At 35.8% G+C, this 20,813-nt stretch overlaps 1 protein-coding gene across 8 annotated transcripts in view; it reads right to left on the bottom strand.

The window, feature by feature from the left end:
• Positions 1 to 20,813, bottom strand: part of PAPOLA (poly(A) polymerase alpha) — an 82,761-nt gene that overhangs the window by 39,111 nt on the left and 22,837 nt on the right. For 5 of the 8 annotated variants that reach the window (XM_065593566.1, XM_005307015.5, XM_065593564.1 and 2 more), the window contains 8 exons: positions 15,739 to 15,850; positions 13,071 to 13,160; positions 12,822 to 12,960; positions 10,900 to 10,972; positions 9,121 to 9,241; positions 8,057 to 8,141; positions 2,845 to 2,898; positions 1,845 to 1,964 (listed from right to left, as the gene is read on the bottom strand). In XM_065593566.1, the coding sequence (XP_065449638.1) occupies positions 1,845 to 1,964; positions 2,845 to 2,898; positions 8,057 to 8,141; positions 9,121 to 9,241; positions 10,900 to 10,972; positions 12,822 to 12,907 (539 nt within the window). In that variant the 5' untranslated portion in view covers positions 12,908 to 12,960; positions 13,071 to 13,160; positions 15,739 to 15,850. The remainder of the gene's footprint in view (positions 1 to 1,844; positions 1,965 to 2,844; positions 2,899 to 8,056; positions 8,142 to 9,120; positions 9,242 to 10,899; positions 10,973 to 12,821; positions 12,961 to 13,070; positions 13,161 to 15,738; positions 15,851 to 20,813) is intronic. The other 3 variants (XM_065593568.1, XM_065593565.1, XM_065593567.1) reach the window with 1 other exon arrangement.

Below are 20,813 nucleotides of genomic sequence, written 5' to 3'. Positions count from 1 at the left end.
ATGACCGGTCGGTCCCCACTGCTTTGGATCATTATTGAGCAGAACAGGTCATCAGCATGGACGTATGTCCTCTGGAATGGTGGCCAAAGCATGAAGGGGCACATAAATATTTAGCACATCTGGTACAAATATCTTGTGACGCCGGCTACAACAATGTCATGCCAACACCTGTTTTCACTTTTAGGTGACATTGTAAACAAGAAGTGGGCAGCATTACCTCCCACCAATGTAAACAAACTTGTTTGTCTGAGTGATTGGCTGAACAAGAAGTAGGACTGAGTGGACTTGTAGGCTCTAAAGTTTTACATTGTTTTATTGCTAAGTGCAGTTATTCTTTTTTACATAATTCTACATTTGTAAGATCAACTTTCATGGTAAAGAGATTGTACTACAGTACTTCAATAAGGTGAATTAATTTTTTCTAGTGCAAATGTTTGTAATAAAAAAATAAAGTGAGCACTGTTCACTTCGTATGTGATGTTGTAATTGAAATAAAATATTTGAAAATGTAGAAAACATCCAAACTATTTAAAGAAATGGTATTCTATTATTGCTTAATCATGCAATTAATCACAATTTTTTATCTAGTAATTTCTTATTTTAGACAGAGCTATAAATACTCTTGTCCAAATTCACTTTTTGGGCATGCAACTAAATTATGCTTATAGCAGCCACCAATGGGCCCAATCCAAGAAGCCACTGCCTTGCTGAATAGCCTATGTAGAAGGTCACATGGACTTTCTGTAGATATTTCATAATGAAATAGAGCACTGATTTTAAAGCTAAATTCAATATGAAAATGCTTTACATGCTACAGACAACACATAAAAGTCAAAATGTTACACCTGCAAAAATACACATTAGAACTGTTCACAAAAATTTATTTCCCAACCTCAGACTTGACATAAATAACCTCTCACTAATCTGGCTATGGCAATTGATACATAGAAAATACCAAGTCAAGTGCAGTTTTCTGGCCAACAAAACACACACAAAACAAACCCCAAAACACATTCCTAACAGTCTGAAAAGCAAAATAATAGAACCAGAACTTGCCAAACGTCCTAATGTCAGTTTTGAAACATGCACTTGCTTTCTTCATACAGATACCAGACATTAGTGTTTCCTAAAACATTAAATCACTGGCAAGTTAAAGCACAAAAACTATTAGCTATAGATGTATTTTAAAACTCCAAATCTAACTAAGCTGTCATTTAGACTGATAATGAAATCAATAAGAGACTGAGTCTGTGACTCTTGCTTGACTCTCCTTGCTACTAATAAAAGCATAACAACAGACTTTGGTAATAGTTGGAGGGGAGGGATAGCTCAGTGGTTTGAGCATTGGCCTGCTAAACCCAGGGTTGTGAGTTCAATCCTTGAGGGAGCCATTTAGGAATCTGGAGCAAAGATCTGTCTAGGGATTGATCCTGCTTTAAGCAGGGGGTTGGACTAGATGACCTCCTGAGGTCCCTTCCAACCCTGATATTCTATGACCCCCTCTAAGAGTCACTCAGACAATTGCAGCACAAGAGGGGAATACCCAGGTTAGTATTATGGCAACTTTGCACAGTATATACTGTGCTAATTAGCAAAGTTGTATCACTCCATTAAGGTATTCCTACTGCTACAAAAGTATCTGTCTGCAAGCCAAGTGATTTTCACGTAAGGGGATGCCAAGTTTTACAATAACTGCTGACAACGTAAGTCATTCGTTAACTTTACTTTTAATTAAATGTTCATCCATTTCAGTAAATGATTTGAATAACGTAAATTGTAAATTTACAGTTATCTGGATAAAATGTCCTTCAATTATTGCATGAAGGAGCGAGGATTTGGCTTACTTGTCAGGATTCTCCTTGGGTGCTGGGAATGACTGAGGATTCACGTGAGCCAGTGTAATGAACTCATTCTTTTCCAAGCTTCCAACTAGAATACGGATTTTTGACTCCACCAAGCCCACCCTGAATGAATAAAAAAAACTTAATAAGTGGCAATTTAAAAATACCTGAAATACAACACACTTCTGGGAGGAAAAAAGCCAAATTGTTCTGATTAAACCAATATCTGGAAATACCAAGTAACTAAATACTGGGCCAGACAAGCTCACTCCAGACCAATATTCTAATATTACTTTCCAACAAAGCCACGTAGCTTTGTTCAGTGGAATTCCACATCATCTTGTCTTGGAGTTATGATGACCTTGTCCAAACTGCCTGTGCCCAAAATGACACTAACAATGAAAGATTTTGCTGGGTGTAGTAATTAAGATACTATGCATTGGTAAGTCTTCAGAAATCAAATATTACCCTAACCAGGAAAGGCCGAAGGCAGAAAATTGAGAGAGGAATGAATTTATATTCAGATGAAGTTTTTTTTTTTTTTTAAAACAGCTATTTTACTCTAACGCCTAAACATGTGAGAAAAAGATATATTTGTTGAAGATTCAACACCTCTGCCGTTTCAACTAAGGTGAGAGAACTCAAATATCTGAGAACCCCAAATAAAAACCAGGGGAGAGGGAATGAGATCTAGCTATTCAGGCCTTCGCCATACATCATAAAACTCAAGGTAATATCTTTTTAAACCTTTGCAGGTTCTTTCAAATAGAGTACTGCAGCCAATAATATTCTCCTTCATTCTGTTTCCTTAATGAATTTCTGGATTAATGAAAGATGAGCAACAACATTAATTGTCTTCATCTATTTAATTCTGGAACACAATCTTCACTTATTTTACAAAAAAAATTATGTATTACTTGTTCATTTACATCCCACGTTGGTTGGATAAAATTATTTTGAAATTTAATAAAATTAATAAAAAAACAGCATGCATGATACTCACCATTCTAGTCGCTGTTTTTCTGTTGGTGCACTTGCTAGAAGTACAATGTAATGCCTTTGGAGATAAAGATAACAGACTATTCTATGTATGTCTGACACTGGACATTCACAGTTATTAACATCCTTATTAGTTTAAGCTACAAACCCAGACAGAAGAATAAAATAAACAGTTAAAAATAATATGCACCTTATAATAAAGAGCTTAAACAATCTACAAAAGGCTGCAGAGGAGTCTGGTATTACATTTTTTTTTTTCCAAAAAAATTTCAACTCACATTGATGTCCACAGCTGCATTAATATCAACAAAAGGGTAATAAATGCATGGAAATACAGTAGCACTTAAGCCAAAATCTCAACTGAGACTATGACTTAAATTGCCAATTGCAGAAGGCTACTCATGTTGTGCAAGCAAAACTAATAAAAGTAAAAAACAAATATTCAGAGTTCAACCATAGGGAAGTCTGGTGTTTTAGTCACAATTACCTTATTTCTCAAGACATAGCTAGATGACTGATTTGATACACTAGTTTGAATATTTTATCAAAAAGGTAAATATAGCCATGAAATGTAATATAAGTAGTGTCAACTTTAAGAGTTTTTCCAAACAATTTTTCCTGAAGCTTCCTGAAGAGTCTTTCCTCTCCCCATTAATCTGAGACTTCAGGATTTACTCTAGAATAATCTACTATATTTACAGGTTTTCAATATATTGAGTCAAAAATCTCTAACTGCATAAAACTCCAAAATATTTTTAATGAAGGAAAAACTAGAACAGTTAAGCTCAAGGGAGGTGGATGGGCAAGGGAACCTCACTTAAAGACAAGGATTGAATTAAATTTTTTTTTTTTTTTTTTTAAGATTAATGGAATAATAATTTCAAGATGATCTTGTAAAATGGTCTCAAAAGCTCCACCCTACATGCCTAAGACCTGAACCTGCAAAAATTTAGACACGTAAATTTATACACTGAATAGGTTTACTCACACTGTGTAAAATTAATGCATGCCTAAATCTTTTCCAGATTGGGGCCTAATTTTTTTAAGCCAGTAAAATGTGGGGCTCTCATAGTATATTTCATGGTTACACATACTGATTTTTTTTTTAAGTTAGTGGATAAATAAGACTGTCCAGAAAATTGCGACGTCAATAATAGTGAAATGTGATACTATTCCACAAAATCTTGGGAAAACTTGCAGGTCCACAAGTCACTATAAAAGTAACTCAAAACCAACAGATCAATCAATATGCACACACATACCTTACATTGGTCTAAGGGGGAAAATGGGCTAAAAGTATTCTGGACTAATAGAATTCAAAGGCTTGTACTTTAAGAAACAAAAGGGGGCATGGAGGAAGAAATTTATTCTCTTTTTAAAGTGGCTAAAATGAAATTTTACTATAAGATTCATTTGGTTATGTTAGTATTATCATGAAGCACTTGATGCTAAGAAATGTTTTTAGTAAAACAATGTTATCAGTTTTTAAAAACATACTTGTGAGTAACCACTAATAAGCCGTTTAAATCCCACAGAACTAAAACACTACTTAGAAATGTGCAGCGTCACAGTTACAGATAACTGATCCTTTTCGGAGTGCTATTCCATGAATTCAGCAATGTTATTGCACGAAAATTCATGCACCTGAAGCAGAAAATGAGGTTCTTTTAAATATTACTACTATGTTATCTGACTTTATACTGTTATGTAATTTTAATACCAACTCTTCTTAATGAGTACTAGATTTTTTAAATTGTTCTACTTGACACACCAACAGGATCTCTCACAATGGGAAATGAACCTTACTAGTAATAGATTTTTATAGTGAAGTGGACATATTTCCAGGTATTTAAAAACACTCAGTTTCCAGTGGTATGTTGGAAGCTGCTCTTTAAAGGAGCTTTAAAGGCCTTTAAGAACAACTCTATGAAAACAGCTTGATAAATCTAAAATCCTTGACTGGTTAGAGAAGGATGCTTCATATTCTGATTATAAATCTCTTAAATAATTAAACCACAGTTACTGAAATCCAGATTTTAAATAAACTCAAGTCTATTAACAATCCTTGTTTAGACAGGGTCAGTGAACACAGGTTGGAATTGAGGAGGAGAAGGAAGGGAAAAATCAAGATAACCAGATTTTGTGATTAAGGTAGGATTTTGTGTTGCATAGCAGGGTGAGAAATAATTTCATCACAGGATATCTAGTATTTCCAGCTTTCCAGTGAGAAAGTATTAGCTTCTAGCCACTGGTGCTTCACAAAACATTGGACCTTAAAAGTTGTCATGGGTCCTATGACTAATAGCAAGTAACATCTTATTGTAATTTTCAATCCCTGATATTCTTACATAATTCTTTTAACTTTACAATATCTTTGTTGCTTTACCATGATGTCAGAAGAAAATAATAATCCAGCTATTACAATATTTTTTTAGCAGTGTGACCACTACTGGGAAGTACAGTATACTCCTTTCAGAAACATTTGAGTTTTCTTCCATTATGTCTCTTCCTGAACAATTTTTTAAAAATCAAGACTACTGAATGAATATATCCATAATCACATAAAAAGCCAAAAGCCATACATCCTATTATGCCCCTTTCATTCAGAATGTTTTGGAAAAAATATTGTAATGAACAATTGAGGGTACCCATCCGGACTTGCCTACTTTAAATAAGGTTTCTCCAAATCTAGGTTTAGTTATATTTAGTTAATAAATGTAAGTCCTATTATGTGCACAAGATACATTAATAAGTAAAGTACCCCTTTAAAGTTTTCTATATTTTTTATTTACTACAACTGATATTGTTTACTGAAGTTTGTACAATGTGTTTAAAGTCATTGTATATGGAGAGTATTTTATTACCATACACTTTTTATTTCTAAACTCTAATATGGAAAGAGTCCGAACCATTTCACTTTGTCATGTAACTGCAGTCAGATGTTATACCATGCTGGTAACTTTTTGTTTGTTAATTTTTGTACAGGCACACAGTCCAGATGTGATGTTTTCTGTTGTCTCCTTAACATAGTTCACCCATCTAGAAAATGGAAACAGTAACAAGTGCAAACAGCCTGAGCTCTGGCCTCTCAAATTTGAAGCAAGTATTGTGAACTAGTCAGACAAATCAGACAATCTTTTCTATTTTGAAACCCCTGCAATTCAGGATATATAGTAACCCCCAAAGTTCTCTAGACCATTTGGAATTCACTTAAATTAAAAATTCATTTGGGAGAAATTAACTGTCTATTCTGCTGCTGACGTATTGTTTAGCAAGGCAATTCTCATTAATAGTGATACACGTATTTAAATTATGCGTTTATGGGGTAAGAGTCAAACAGGTTTGAGAAATTATTTTAAAAGGTGAACTTCAAGGCAGGAACCAGGTCATCTTGTGTCTTGTACAGCACCAAACATTTTTAAGTTTCAGCAATAAGAGGTTTGAACCGTACAAGGATAAAAACAAGGTTGAAAAAAAATCTAGTTTTCAGATCAAAAGGTTTGGCCAAAGTAGCCCAAGTTTCTTATTATTATTGATAATGCATTTTTATTTAGCGTTATTAAAAGTGACTAATCAAAGTTTTAAAAGACCAATAAATCTCTTCTATACATTGTAATTATTACTTTCAAAGTCCTCCCAATTCTGAATATTAATAGGCTTCCGTGTACCACTCCATACTCAAGAAATTGGAAAGTCAGTCATTTTAAGTAGAACCTACAAAGCTTGTGCACTCACTGATTGCAGTGACTAGTCCATTGCAGTGCTGCTGTAATTACTGATGCTGGTGCACATGCCAGGATATAAAACTATATTAAATGGGTCTTATTTCAAGTGAACTCAGCCCTGTTAGCGTCTGTTACTTTCAAAACTGGGAGAGAGCATTTGACAAACTGGAAGGGCATGTACTTTCAGCGTTTTTAGAGGGTAGTGCTAACAACGGAGTGCAAAAAAAATTCACGTTATAAAAAAATGAAATCACCTTAATGAAATCCATTAAAAAGTTTTCAAACTGAATCTCCAAGATACAACATAAAAGCTGTTCAGGTGTTTTAAAGCTTTTATCATGCAAAAGATACAGAAACAAAACACAGACACATTATGATGGTCATCAGTCTTTTTTTAATGGGGGAAAACTGTATATTTCAATCTTGTTTAGATTAATACATAACCACCCAAAACAGGAACAGAATTATAGAAAATATTTAATCTTAATTCCAAAAGTGGGTCTCCAACAAAACTGAGGGCAAATAAAATGTAGTCCATATATTTTAATAATTTGTATTTATTATAAATTACATTTTTTCAGCAAATCCAGTATACATTTAAACAAGCTTCTCCCCTACAACCACAACATACCAGTAGGAACCCTTAAAATGTCTGTTAGGCCTCAAGAACTCATTTCCTAGATTTCTCTTAAAAATAAATGTTTAAGGATAAAAATTCTGCACGTCTTTTCCTTAATGTAAAGGCATTACATGGCAGTTAGAAATAAACTAGCTGCAATAAGTATTAATATATTCTGAAGCCTTGATGAGCTTTATTTCTTACTGAGGAAAAAACTAGTAAAAACTTGAGTCCGTTGAGCTGCCAGATGTACTAAAGGATATATTGTATTATTAAAATTTATGTTGTTTACCATTATGGTAAAAGAAATACATCTTTCTAGTGGAACAGTCTTAAATATCTACTTTACAGGGCTAATTTCCTCAAAAAAATATTTTGTTTGTGGGGAGGCAGACTTCATTTTACTTTACTTGATTTTGGGAATCTCTCTATCGACAATAGCAGCTCATTACCACCACTTAGAACATTTCAACAATTGGTCAAACTAACTTCTAACTCAAGTATCCTAGTTTTAACATACTAATTCTATAGCTCTCCAGTAACATTCTGCATATCTGATCATCATCTATCAGCGTGATTAATTATACTATGGAAAAGAAGAAAAGCAGTATAATCATGTTATTTAAGTTTCTTATCAAAAATTGAAGTAAGAGAGGCAAAACTCAACCAGGAGAAATACCCTCCAACAAAACGGAGAACTTTCAGGGTTTTTTTTTTTTTTTTATAAAAGATATAACACTTTAAAGGTTTCTAATGGAAGTGTTCAACCATACTTAATGCTACTGATGCAAGTGCCTGTCTATAAAGTACCATTAATTTTGTTTGTAAATGATAAAAACTTAAACATGTCTGCCATGCCATGAAATACATACTTGTACTTTTGAAAGAAGTTTGGAGCTTCAAAAAGTTTGGACCACTCTGCCTTACTCAGCAAAATTTCATCTGTGATAGCAAGACCTGAATTATAAAAACACATTTAAATCTTTTTCACACAGTTGATCCACACCAAGTATCCACAAAAACAGTCCATAAACTAAACAAAGGTTATTTCAAGTTAACTGCTAATTTGCTCTTTTTTAATCCAATGGTCTTCTCTTCCAACAACCTTTGCTCCCAGTGATATTTTGTATATATGGTCATCAGCTACTCAGTGTGTGTTGTTACAAATTTTCTTACAAGGTTAATTGGACCAGACTATTGTATTGCAAAGCTCTTCTACACCACCAGAGAATTTTATTCTCTCCTGGTTCTTGTTCACTTTCTTGGAATAAGGCTGAACATGCCACAGAGGAAATGTGCTAAACCCAGAAAGGAGAGGAAAAGGTTTTCCTTATAGGGCTTAAATGCTCTTCGGGATGAGGGTTATGTGTTGCGACAGATGACTATTAGAAATGGGAGAGTGAGCACAACACCCTGATGAGAATTATCAGTATTTCCCCATGTGCATCAAGGCCTTGCCTGGCCAAGACTGTCTCAGTAAATGTCCTTTGACTGTTAGAAGGTTTAACTCAACTGAGGCAAGGTACCATTCTCCCAATTTTCTTAAAGAGCTAAGCATACTGCCTCTTTAGCACCACTAGCACCTGCCAGCAAAGATGACAGAATTTCACTGTAGTCTTCCACATGGTAATGCAGACTGTAAGACCCCTGAAACAGCCTAGAAAGAACCAATTGTTAGGCTATGATTCCCACTTACAGAGAATGCTACTTTCCAATTAATAATGATCAATTTCTGGAAGGAAGAAATAGGAATTTTTATAAATATTCTATTAAATTTCAAAGTTACAGACAAAATATGAAGCAAAGACAACTGACTGAATCAGCTGCTTTAGGAAGGATGCCTGTTGCCAACTAATTATTCCAAAACAATGTTGTGCCTATGATGGAATTATTTTAAAGTCTTTTGGAATATATAAGAGCATAAGATAATACTTACCTTGTTTAAACTCCTCAACCATGACCATCCGTGTAGAAACGGACACATTGTAGGTAGAGTTCTGCTGTGGGTATGCTGGTGTAATTATAGGCATAAGATGGTACCTATCACTGGGATTTACCTATATATAACAACAGCCAATCAGTTTTCTTCAAGCACACACAAAATAAAAAAATTTGGAATTCTCTCTTTGCTAAAATGAATCTTAAATTCCAACGTAACAAATGAGATCTTAGTATACAAATTAGACTGAACAACTGTGCACAGAAGTTGAGAATACTCAAGGATAACATCTTGTCTGCATATTCCTACAGGTAAACTATATTGTGGAAGTTATTCCAGACTCAAATAGAACAGGGAAGATCATAAACTATCAGCATGCCTCACTGTTGATACTGGGTAGTTTTTAAAGCTAAAAACACCAACTGAAATAGATTAGTGGTGAATTTATTACTATTATTACATCTGCAATGGAAGCTGTGATCATACTGAAACACGGGTACCTCGTTACCACTTGAGCACCTTGGACACCTTCAGAGAAACAGCTGTCTTGAAACCCTTTGAAATAGGATGTTTGATTTATACCTATAACACTACTGAAAATAAAGAGCCAGTCTAAGAGGAAAGGCTCTGTGCATCCTGAGGGAAGCAGCACTTGTGTTAATATATCCTTTGTTAAAAACCAGCACATGGGGAAATAAAAGAAGGAAACAGCAAAGACAAAACTACATTTAAATAATGTTAAGCTAGTGATCTTGTGTTTTGTCAGGTTGTAAATTTAAAGTTAAGGCTGAAACCCTGTCCTTAACTTACCCTGTTTTGTTTAGCTACTACAGCACATATGGTTCGTAACATCACACACTGACCTCAAACCCCTACAACAGGAACAATAGGGTGACTTAAGAACATTGTTTTAATCTTACTTTACATCACAACCCAGACGTTATTTAAATGTAGACTTTTGTCAAAGCAAGCAGAAAATATATTTAAAAACATAGGTCATGCAGTACAGCCTTCAAGCCTATTGTGCTCACACTGGTCCCCCCACTCTAAGATGAACCCTAAGAACATTTCACGATTGGTGAAATAGTACATCTCCCATTTGTCAATACCCCCCTATTTACACCTTAAATAATAATAGTTTTAATTTTAGCATAGGATGTTATTCTGAGTCCTTGCATGTTTTTCATCTTTTAAAGTGAAAAATATATTGATGGAGATGCTACGAAGTAGAGAGGTCAAAATTATGGTAACTGAAAGAAAGGCAAAGTTAGTTTAGTTTTGTTTTGTTTTTTTAATATTTGTATTCCCCTTTGGTCCAAACCACAAAGGACATATTATTGCAAAATTTACAACAAATACACCACAGCAGTTAAAACACAATTTTGAAAATAAGTTAATTAATCACCCAGAAAGTGAAATGTCGTAAAGAAGTGTGATCAATGTTCTAATAAATTGCTTTAGTGTATCCATCTATTTATATAAAAATTGTACAGGGAGCATTTAGCAAGCATTTATTTAGATCACGTACTGCTGAAGTTGGACAAGAAGTATAGTTACTGAGAAATCTGGAGTTTAAACGTAGTTTACAGAATGTAAACTCATTATGTTCTGCGCAATATAGAAGAATTATAGATGAAGTTACCAAAAAGAAAATGTAATATCCACACATTAAGTTCATTTATAATCTAAAAATAAAGTTTCCCTGGGTTTCTTTAAGCAGTTGATTTTACTCTACTATACAGTGTAATTTATAGGGGGAAAAAATAATACACTAACCCTTGGGTCCCATACAGGCAAATTAAGATTGCATTCTTCTGGCTGTTTCAATAGCACTGGATTTGGCCATTCCCTGTTTAAAAAGATTGTAGCACTGAATAAGACTAATGGACATAATGACTTATTTCGTAAAACATACAATACGTTTGAATGTGATTCTTCTTCATTTTGCCCTCCTGGCACAGCATCAGATGACTTTTTTTTCCCCTTGAAGTCAAGTCAGTCTACTGTCGGTTTTTAGTCGCTGAGCTAGAGACTTTACATGGATTTATAACAATTTGCTCCAACACATCAGCACAAAGCACTTTGAGCCTCTTAATTAAGGGAATGAAAAAAACAAGTAGCTGTAAAGCAAACTTCTTTAAATTGCTCTTCAAATATACTCAGACTAAGTCAGAAGGGACCATCCTGATCATTTAGTCTGACCTCCTGAACATTGCAGGCCACAGAACCTTGAGCACTCTTGTAATAGACGCATAACCTCTGGCTGAATTACTGAAAGAATCACCTCTGAAAAGATGTACTACTAATTCTGTCTTCATGCTAGTTCTGTTCATCGACAATCTAGGGAAGAAACTATCAGTTGTGACTATGGTACACTGCTGTATGATTAGTTATTATGAACTACATGCACTAAATTTAAAGGTTTTTCCATCCAGATTATTAAAGAAAAAGCATGCTGAATGAAACACTTTTTAAATGAAATGCAACACTTCTTCTCTTCAAGATGCCCTTAACCCTATAGAGCACCGCCAATTAAGAAGTACATTTAATAGTCTAATAGCCACCAATTAGGTTTTTTTAAAATTATTATAAAAATGACTATTACCTGCAATGGGGTTTCTCAATATTTGTGCATTATGCTCTTTGGCAATGCACATGATTAACAGTTTTTAAAGTCCTCAGATAAAACTGGCAATGCATATACTTTGAGTGTACAATACCCTATAAACAGGGGGTTTCAACCAATCTGCTGAATCAGTATCATGTGACATGAGGTCAACAACTTGCTACTTAGAAATCAAACCCCTAAAAACACCAGGGCCATCAGACGCTATGAAGCCACTGGACTTTCAGATAAAGTGAACTGTAATAATGGACTTCATGTTAGCAAGTTAAAGCACACATGCTGAACTTAGTATCTAGTTGTCATTTTGTACAAGGATTTTAGAAAGTTTCCCTCAACATCTCTCACGAGGGAACATACAGCTCAGATACAATCCTTCAGGGAAATTGTAGCCAACTATTTTCTGCAAGTTACATGTTTTGCCAAATTTACTGTGCATTTTAATGAACAATCCCCTTGCACACTACCATCATTCCTTAATGTCTCAGAATATACAATAATTCTTGAACATTTTCATGCTCTTTTGGATTTAGGACTATGCAAGGGTCACATCTGAAAAGTGACAGAGGTCCTGAGTTACCACAAATATTTTAAAACCTTCCAGTTAAAAACCTGCAAAATTTTGTTTTGTGTTTGTGGTTTTTTTAAAAGGCTAAATACAGGCGAGTCATCTTACGCTGGGGTTACGTTCCGCTGTCAGCGCGTAAAACGAAAATCGCGTATAGTCAAAATTACATTGAGTGTAATGGCGGGAGGAATCACCCTACACTACAGGTACAGTATTTAAATTGTTATTTTTCTTTTTTTGTTTTTGCTGACCGCACAAAGCTGAATTCACACATGTTAAATGTGCATAAGATGAGACTCTCCTGTAGTAGTATGTCATATAACCTTTAACAAAAGGCTGTATTTTCTACCTCACCATATAACACAATTCACTAAAACAGAGGCAGCAATATACTTCGTAAACTACCAACTTAACCTGATACCAGCTGAAGAAATGCCATAGAAACAAGACTAAAATTCAGTGTCTACAAACAATTTTATTTTAGTGTAATCTAAAATTAAAACATACCATTTAGAAAATACCAAGAAAAATTTATGTACAAGAGTTGATGCTATTGCATTTGGATAAAGCTGGCAAGTTCTTGCTACTAACATAGCCCAGGAAACACCACCAAGGAAACCTAGTATATTGGAATAGATGTTGTGGCCTGTTGATGCAGGGGGGAAAAGACAGAAGAAGAGAGTTAGTCATCATCATCATCATCAGTCACCACTGATAAGAATTTATTGAGAACCTGTTTTCTGAGACTAAACTTACGTTTTGCCCACAGTTTGATAGCTCTCAGTGTTAACCTGAAGTTGTCGATGTTTGGTACTAGATGTAAAATTTCATCGGTTACCCTGCAACCTGGCCAACAGAAAGCACCTGTTACCTCCAATGGTTAACAATAAAGAATCTGCCCTCACCCCACCTTCAAATCTACTAAAGATTAGCACAAGAAATTAAGTTTCACACTTGGCTCACTTATGTTTTGAATGTGAAAAGGGTGTTTGCTTTTAATACATTTTCATATGCTTTTTATTATGTTGTACAGCAGCAGCATTTTGGGGAAGAAAGGATAATTCATATAAGACTTAGGGCTGTCAATCGCAGTTAACTCATGATTAATCACAGTTGTAATCTCACTTTTAAACAATAGAATACCAACTGAAATTTATTAAATATTTTGATTTTTTTTTACATTTTCAAATATATTGATTTCAATTACAACCCAGAATACAAAGTGTACAGTGCTCACTTTATATTTTTATTTGCACTGTAAAAATGATAAACAAAAGAAATAGTGTTATTCAATTCACCTCATGCAAGTACTGTAGTGCAATCTCTTTATCATGAAAGTGCAACTTACAAATGTAGATTTCTTTTCCTTCCATAACTGCACTCAAAACCAAAACATTGTAAGACTTTAGAACCTATCAGTCTACTCATTCCTACTTCTCGTTCAGCCAATCGCTCAGACAAACAAGTTTGTTTGCATTTGCAGGAGATAATGCTGCCTACTTCTTGTTCACAATGTCACCATAAAGTGAGAACAGGCGTTCGCATGGGAGTTCTGTAGCCGGCATTGCAAGATATTTACGTGCCAGATAAGCATGAAGGGACATCTGAATGTTTAGCGTATCTGGCACATATATACCTTGCAATGCCGCTACAGAACTCTATGCGAATGCCTGTTCTCACTTTATGGTGACATTGTGAACAAGAAGCAGGCAGCATTATCTCCTGCAAATGCAAACAAACTTGTTCAGCCAACCGCTCAGACAAACAAGAAATAGGACTGAGTGGACTTATAAGCTTTAAAGTTTTACATTGTTTTATTTTTGAATGCAGTTATTTTTTGTATATAATTCTAATTCAACTTTCATGATAAAGAGTCTGTACTACAGTACCTGTGTTAGGTGAATTGAAAAAATACTATTTTGATTTTTACAGTGAAAATATTTGTAATAAAAATAAATATAAAGTGAGCACTGTACACTTTATATTCTGTGTTGTAACTGAAATCAATATCTTTAAAATGTTAAAAAAATCCAAAAAATATTTAAATTGTATTCTATTAACAGTGCGATTTATTGCATGATTAATTTTTTTAATTGCTTGACAGCCCTAATAAAAATTAAAACATACAAAAGGGAGGTACCTGCATAACAGCAGTATACAAACAACAGAAATATGAAGAGCAGAGATGTCGCACCCTGACTTCTTATAACTAGGGCCAGATTTTTAAGCAATTTCATTGCTATGAAATTTGACATAAAATTGGACTGCAGAATATAAACAATCATGTTGAAAAATTAAGCTTATAGCCCTCATGGCTGTTCCTTTGCTTATAGCCCTCATGGCTGTTCCTTTGCAAATTCACCTGCAGTGGTGAATTTGCAAAGGAACAGCCTCAAACAACAGCTCTGAGAGATATAAACTATACATTAACTCAATGGAGTACCAACTCTGAAGCTCACAGATGCATTATAGTACTAACTTTAACTGCTTCACCAATTTTAGCAAAACTCCTCTAGTTAATGTATGGTGGCAACTATTGCTGTTAAACTCAGGGAGACAGCTAGTTGGTGGGAGCCAGGAGTTCAAGGCGCCTTAACCAAGACATTTCACACAAGCAGAAGGCACAATGGTGCTGAAAATTTGAAGGCCAAATAAAATTGACTTTAATAGAACAAAGAATACTGTCCTGATTACATTTTTATTCCATATTTAACCTAATAAAATGCCTATTTTTTTAAATTTACTTGAAGCAGTCAGAAGTTCCAATTTGCCACAGAAACCAAAGAGCCCTCACTTCAGATTTTATGCCTATTTTGTGACAAAACATGTGACCCCGGCTACAGAGTTGCAGCACTGTTGCATTATATAAAAATGCAATTTTCATCTACACTTACATTTTGATAAGTCAATGAAAATGCTTATTTCACACCTCAGAAGTTAGATCAACTATAAAAACTTTGCCAAATTTATTGAGGGTCTGACAGGACCTGGCAAGTAATCCTGATATTAGGTAGGCCTCAAATCAGTAGTGTTTTGACATTCCTAATTTGCCATGGAAGAGACTGCTATATCTATATATCTCTCTCTATATATATTTATTTATTTCATGAATAAGTAGCTTGTGTGCTAGGTGAGACCTCCACAACCAACCCAATTTGAAGTTTCTAGGCTTCAATGTTCAATACATGATTTGACAAGAAGGCATAAGAATCTAACAGAAAGAACAGCCAATTTTTCAAAATGCCATATCATAGTATTGGCTTGCACAAGTTACTTTAAATCTAGGCAAGTTGAGCCACCATGAGTTCACTTAAACTTTGCAACTCAACTACATACTTATTGTACTGCCTCTCTCCCCCACACCCCATTAGACACTAACTTGACAGAGAAACTGATACTTAAAAATCCAAAGTTTTATACATACCGTTAAGACTTCGTATGCATCTAATGTCTAAATTTTTAAGTAGGCTATCATCTCGAAGGTCCAAATCCTCAGGAATAGTTTGCAGTGCTAATCTTGCAAACAAAATATCAATCTAAAAAAAAATCCAAAAAAACCACAAATTTACTTTTAACCCTCAATCAAGTTATTTAGTGCATTATTTTAATCAAGTTTTCTATCATGACAAAAAAGCACTTATTCCCTTTAGGGTAACTAATCTCTTTCCACAAACTAAATGGCCTAAGCCTGAATGCGTTTACCCCTAATAAGTGTTAAAGAAATGCTCTCAGCATCCGCCCTGCTTCCTATGATATTACCTCTAAGTCGACTCTAGGATGCAAGAAACGACCCAATTCATCTAACCTGAGGTTGAATAGGGAAACCAGTCTGAGACAATTTTCCTTGCAAATATCATTGAATTGCAGAAAAGTAGTAAATAATTTGCCTGGCACTGAACTTGCTGAAGCTTACATGTTACTAATTAAGACTATTGATTTGTCATGGCTACAACTCCTGTGACTTTTAAACTTTTTTTGTTTGTTTAAACAGAAAAAAAGTCACGGTCTGAAATCCTGGCAAACCATCAAATGGGTAAGTGCTCTGCATGGTTTGTTTAAAAAGACACGAATTTGGCACTAATATGTATACAGTGTAGTGACATACAGTTTAAACACACTGAAAACATGTAAGTATTATTAAATGGTTTTGAACAGTTTTTAGTGTAAAATGAAAGATTTTACTTCCCCCACTTTTAAAACACTTATTCATCAGGGCATCATGAATTTTCTTTTTAAAAAGGAATGACTTCTGCATATTTTCCATAAGTTTCTCCCTTTTTTGCCATAACAAGCATCATTATTAATCGTAGCTTCCAGATGGCAACTGGATCCAAAAGGGCAGACCTCTGCAATCACATGCAATCAGAACCAGAGTATACGTATATATGTCTCTAAGTGTTATATAGGACAAATATCATTCGCTGATGTTACAAGGCAACTAAGGAGGGAGGAAAGTTTGCATTTCCAACCTCAGACTGGATGAGCCAAGTCAACACAACAAGGATTTAAACATAGACCAGAAGCGCATCTCTGACACATCAAGTTTCACCTGCCCAGACTGTGCTTTTAATTCTTCCATGCCGTCTGACAATAAGTTTATTCTGGCTGGTAAAAAGGTTCAGTCCTCCTAGGAGCATCACACAGAGCCAAGGAAAGAATAGAAAGCCAAAGACGTTCAGTGACAGCAGCTTCAAAACATCTACAACAAGTTCTGGCCCCAATAAATGAATTATGAAACAGGAAAAAAGTCTATCACGCATAGGCTGACAAAGGACATTTCCTATATATTCTGAAGAATGTGCTTTAAAAATAAATTCTCAATATACAAAGCTGAAAATTTAAAATTCTGCTCATCCCTGGTGGCTGGAATTTCAGTGTACTGTGCTAAAAGTATCAGCTTCGATTAAGCTGCGAATTCTGCTTTCAAACTAACAACTTCAAAATGCAGTTTCACACTGAGCCTGGAAGTTGACATGGAAGCTGAACATAGATTTTTTTAAAAAGACTGAACAAAAATCTCTCTCAAATAAAATATTAAAGGATAGATGAAGTTAATATAGTAAGAGACAGTATTTTTACAAGTACCAGCCTATAGTTTTCATCTCCGTGAATGAAAAGTCAGAAGTGAGGAAGACCCCTTTTATTTTATTTCACTGGAAAAGATCTCAACATAAAAGGCAAGATGTAAGAGGAAACAAGTGTGACAAGGAAGACCAGTGGCCCCACTGGCATTTGGGACAGCAGACTAAAGCACACTTTCACCATATCCGAGACTGTATTTTCTCTTTTTTTCCTTAGGGAGGAAGATTCGCTCAGCACCTAGAGCATAGGAGTTCCACTTCCTCCTGTCCTTATGCCTCAGGATATAGAGGAAAACCAAAGCCTCCTGGTATTCTGGATACAACAGATCTGATGAAGGCCTGGCAACAGACACACACAAAATCTTCTTTGACATTTTCAGAACTAAAAATACTTGCAGCACTAGATGGATGATACTGGCAGATTCAGAAGGCAGCATGTGCTGACTCTCCAGCACTTACACCAGGGGTTCTCAAACTGGGGGTCAGAACCCCACAGGGGGTTGCAAGGTTATTGCAAGGAGGGTCGCAAGCTATCCGTCTACACCACAAACCCCGTTTTGCCTCCAGCATTTATAATGGTGTTAAATATATAAACAAGTGTTATTAATTTATAAGGGGGGGAGGGGTCGCACTCAGAGGCTTGCTATGTGAAAAGGGTCACCAGTACAAAACTTTGAGAACCACTGACTTACACTTACATGAAATGCCTCTGAAGTAGGATATTATGGAGCCCTTGAAACGGACCAGGACACTGCTGGTCTGAGCACCAACTTTTTTGATCTGCCTTTTTGGGCCTTGCACTGATGCCAAGCCCTTTCCCTTCAAGAAGAAAGTCTGGGGGTAGTTCTGTCTATTCTTCCACGTCTAGGATGTGAATGACAGACACTAGTAGTATTGGTATGTTGAATAACTCTCCCCAAGATAGACTGAGCACCAACTCTATGACATGGTACCCAGACAAAAGCTGAGAATGGACCCAGACAAAAACTACATTAATGGTTATCCAAAGTACTATAATTAAATTATTAAGGGCTCATCTACATAGAAGTGCTACAGTGGTGCAGCTTCACCACTATAGCATGTCTGGTGAAGACACTCTCTGCTGATGGGATACAGCTCTCTCCAAGAGGTGGCAGCTATGTCGGAAGGACATAGCACTGTCCACACCGGTGCTTAGGTTGGTGTAACTTATACTGCTCAGGGGGATGGCTTATTCACATCCCTGAGTGACATAAGTTATATTGACATAGCACTGTAGTATAGACAGCCCCCACAATTATCTAACACATAAAAGGAAGGTTAAGGGTTTTAACCATGCATCAAGGATCCTGCATAGAGAGCTAGTTGTGGAAAAAACTGAGTTGGCTGGGGGAACTGCATGTCCCTTATATAACCACAGTCCTGTAAGTGTGCCACTACAAGTTTGTGTGTCTGTGGCATCCAAACACTACTCTTGTAGAAGCTTCAAGTCTTGTGGTGCCCAGGGTATATAACTGAAAATGGAAAAAATACAGAAGCCACCTTGTTAGTGTTACATGAGGGTAATTCTACATTACTCATTTTTAAAATAAATCTCAAGTGCAGTTACAAGTGGACACAAACTGTTTTAAATTATTCTGATACTGTGACAAAGGAGCTATGGTCTAAGTTTATTTTTTTGGAGAAGGGAAATTAATAGGAAAATTAAAAATGGGTCACATATCTCAGCTATCTGTGCCCAGCAGAGATAGACACGTGGTGTTGCATATATGCTACTAATTCAGACAATGGTGCTTGTGTCTTGCTGACCTTTGACTAGCATAAAGGCATGAAAACCCTGCTGGGAGTGGGAGGTCAAATTAATGGGGAATTTTTCCAGAGATGGTGACATAGAAGGACAGAACATAGAGCAGTCAAACCACATGTGGTACTGTCAAACCAGACACTATGAGAGAATCACCTATGCCAAAAAGTTCCAAGACTAAAACCATTTGCCATGCTACCGGCACAAAACTCTAGAGAGGCTTGGAGATGTTGCGTCAATTGTGTAGGCTTTACCTCTTTAGGTATTAATGCAAAATGAAACAAGTCAGACTAATCCAGAGGCAAGCTAAATTGTGGTCAGGAACACAATTCCTGGGAGGAGGGATAGCTCAGTGGTTTGAGCATTGGCTTGCTAAACCCAGGGTTGTGAGTTCAATCCTTGAGGGGGCCACTTAGGGATCTGGGGCAAAGTCAGTACTTGGTCCTGCTAGTGAAGGCAGGGGGCTGGACTCAATGACCTTTCAAGGCCCCTTCCAGTTCTAGGAGATGGGATATCTCCATTAATTTTTATTTATTTATTTATTTATTTATAACACCTTTCTACAGAGACTCATGCTGTCGAACATTTGTCAAGGAAACGCAAATAAAAGAGGCTGGGAAGGAGAAAGAGAAATAACCCAATCCCCCACCCACAGTCCAAACCAAAATAGCATCTGTAAAGAAATACAGAAGCCAGAGTCAACAGCAGGAGTGTCAATACCAGTACCCCAACCTGCAGCAGCTATTGGGATCTCTGACTCACAACCCCAACTCTCAATACATAAGAGACCGGGAAAGGGAGAGGAAAATCTTTCCAGATGCGGGAGGAGGAATTTTCTCCATGGAGGAAATCACTCTCTTCCTGTACTCATAACAAGAGGTAGGAGACAGACCTGACTAGAAGGGATACAGGATGAAGAAGCATAACTCAGAGCTAAACCTGGGGGAGGAGTTGTGATTCAAAAGAGCAAAAGATGAGAGAGTATTCCCATGCAAAGAATTCTGAACCTCCTAAACTACCTGCCAGTGGATAACCTAACCCAGTCAAAGGGATTTGATAAGAGATCTGGAGGCACAGAGTTGGCATATTATCAACAAAGGAAACTAATGGATTGATAGGTGGTCAGAGAGACTACTTTTAAGAGATGTAAACCACTCACTTCTGTTTTTTCAGTAACTAAGCTGAAAATACCATACCTAAAATGTAAAATCTAGATATAAATCTAGCAAACTATCTTTTACTATTTTCTCAGTTTTTAATAAATCTTATCTTGAGTTCAATTGCTCGTGTCCATACAACAACATCCCCTAACAAACAAACAAAAAAAAAAAAGTCCTGTAATTTGTAAGGAATGGTGCTGAAAGGCAATGAATTTCTGGAAACCCCCACCATCTCTGTTAAGAGGCCTAGAAAAAGGCAACCACCACTTGCAAAAAGTTGTGTTTCATTGAAATAGGTAAGCAGAAAGGGAGAAGCTAAAAGACCAAGGCGAAGACAGAAGCTGGCAGTATTGTTAGTTAGAGATGTTAACTGGAGTTTGAAAATATTCGGACCAAAAGGATCACCTTGTTCTCTTTTAGCAACAGATTTAATTTTTGAAGTAATTTTGAGTTTGAAGACTGGACAATTAGGTGT

This window comes from Chrysemys picta, chromosome 4 (genome assembly GCF_011386835.1).
Source record: "Chrysemys picta bellii isolate R12L10 chromosome 4, ASM1138683v2, whole genome shotgun sequence".
In the NCBI taxonomy this organism is placed as follows: domain Eukaryota; kingdom Metazoa; phylum Chordata; order Testudines; family Emydidae; genus Chrysemys; species Chrysemys picta.
This window is presented reverse-complemented; position numbering and strand designations above follow the sequence as displayed.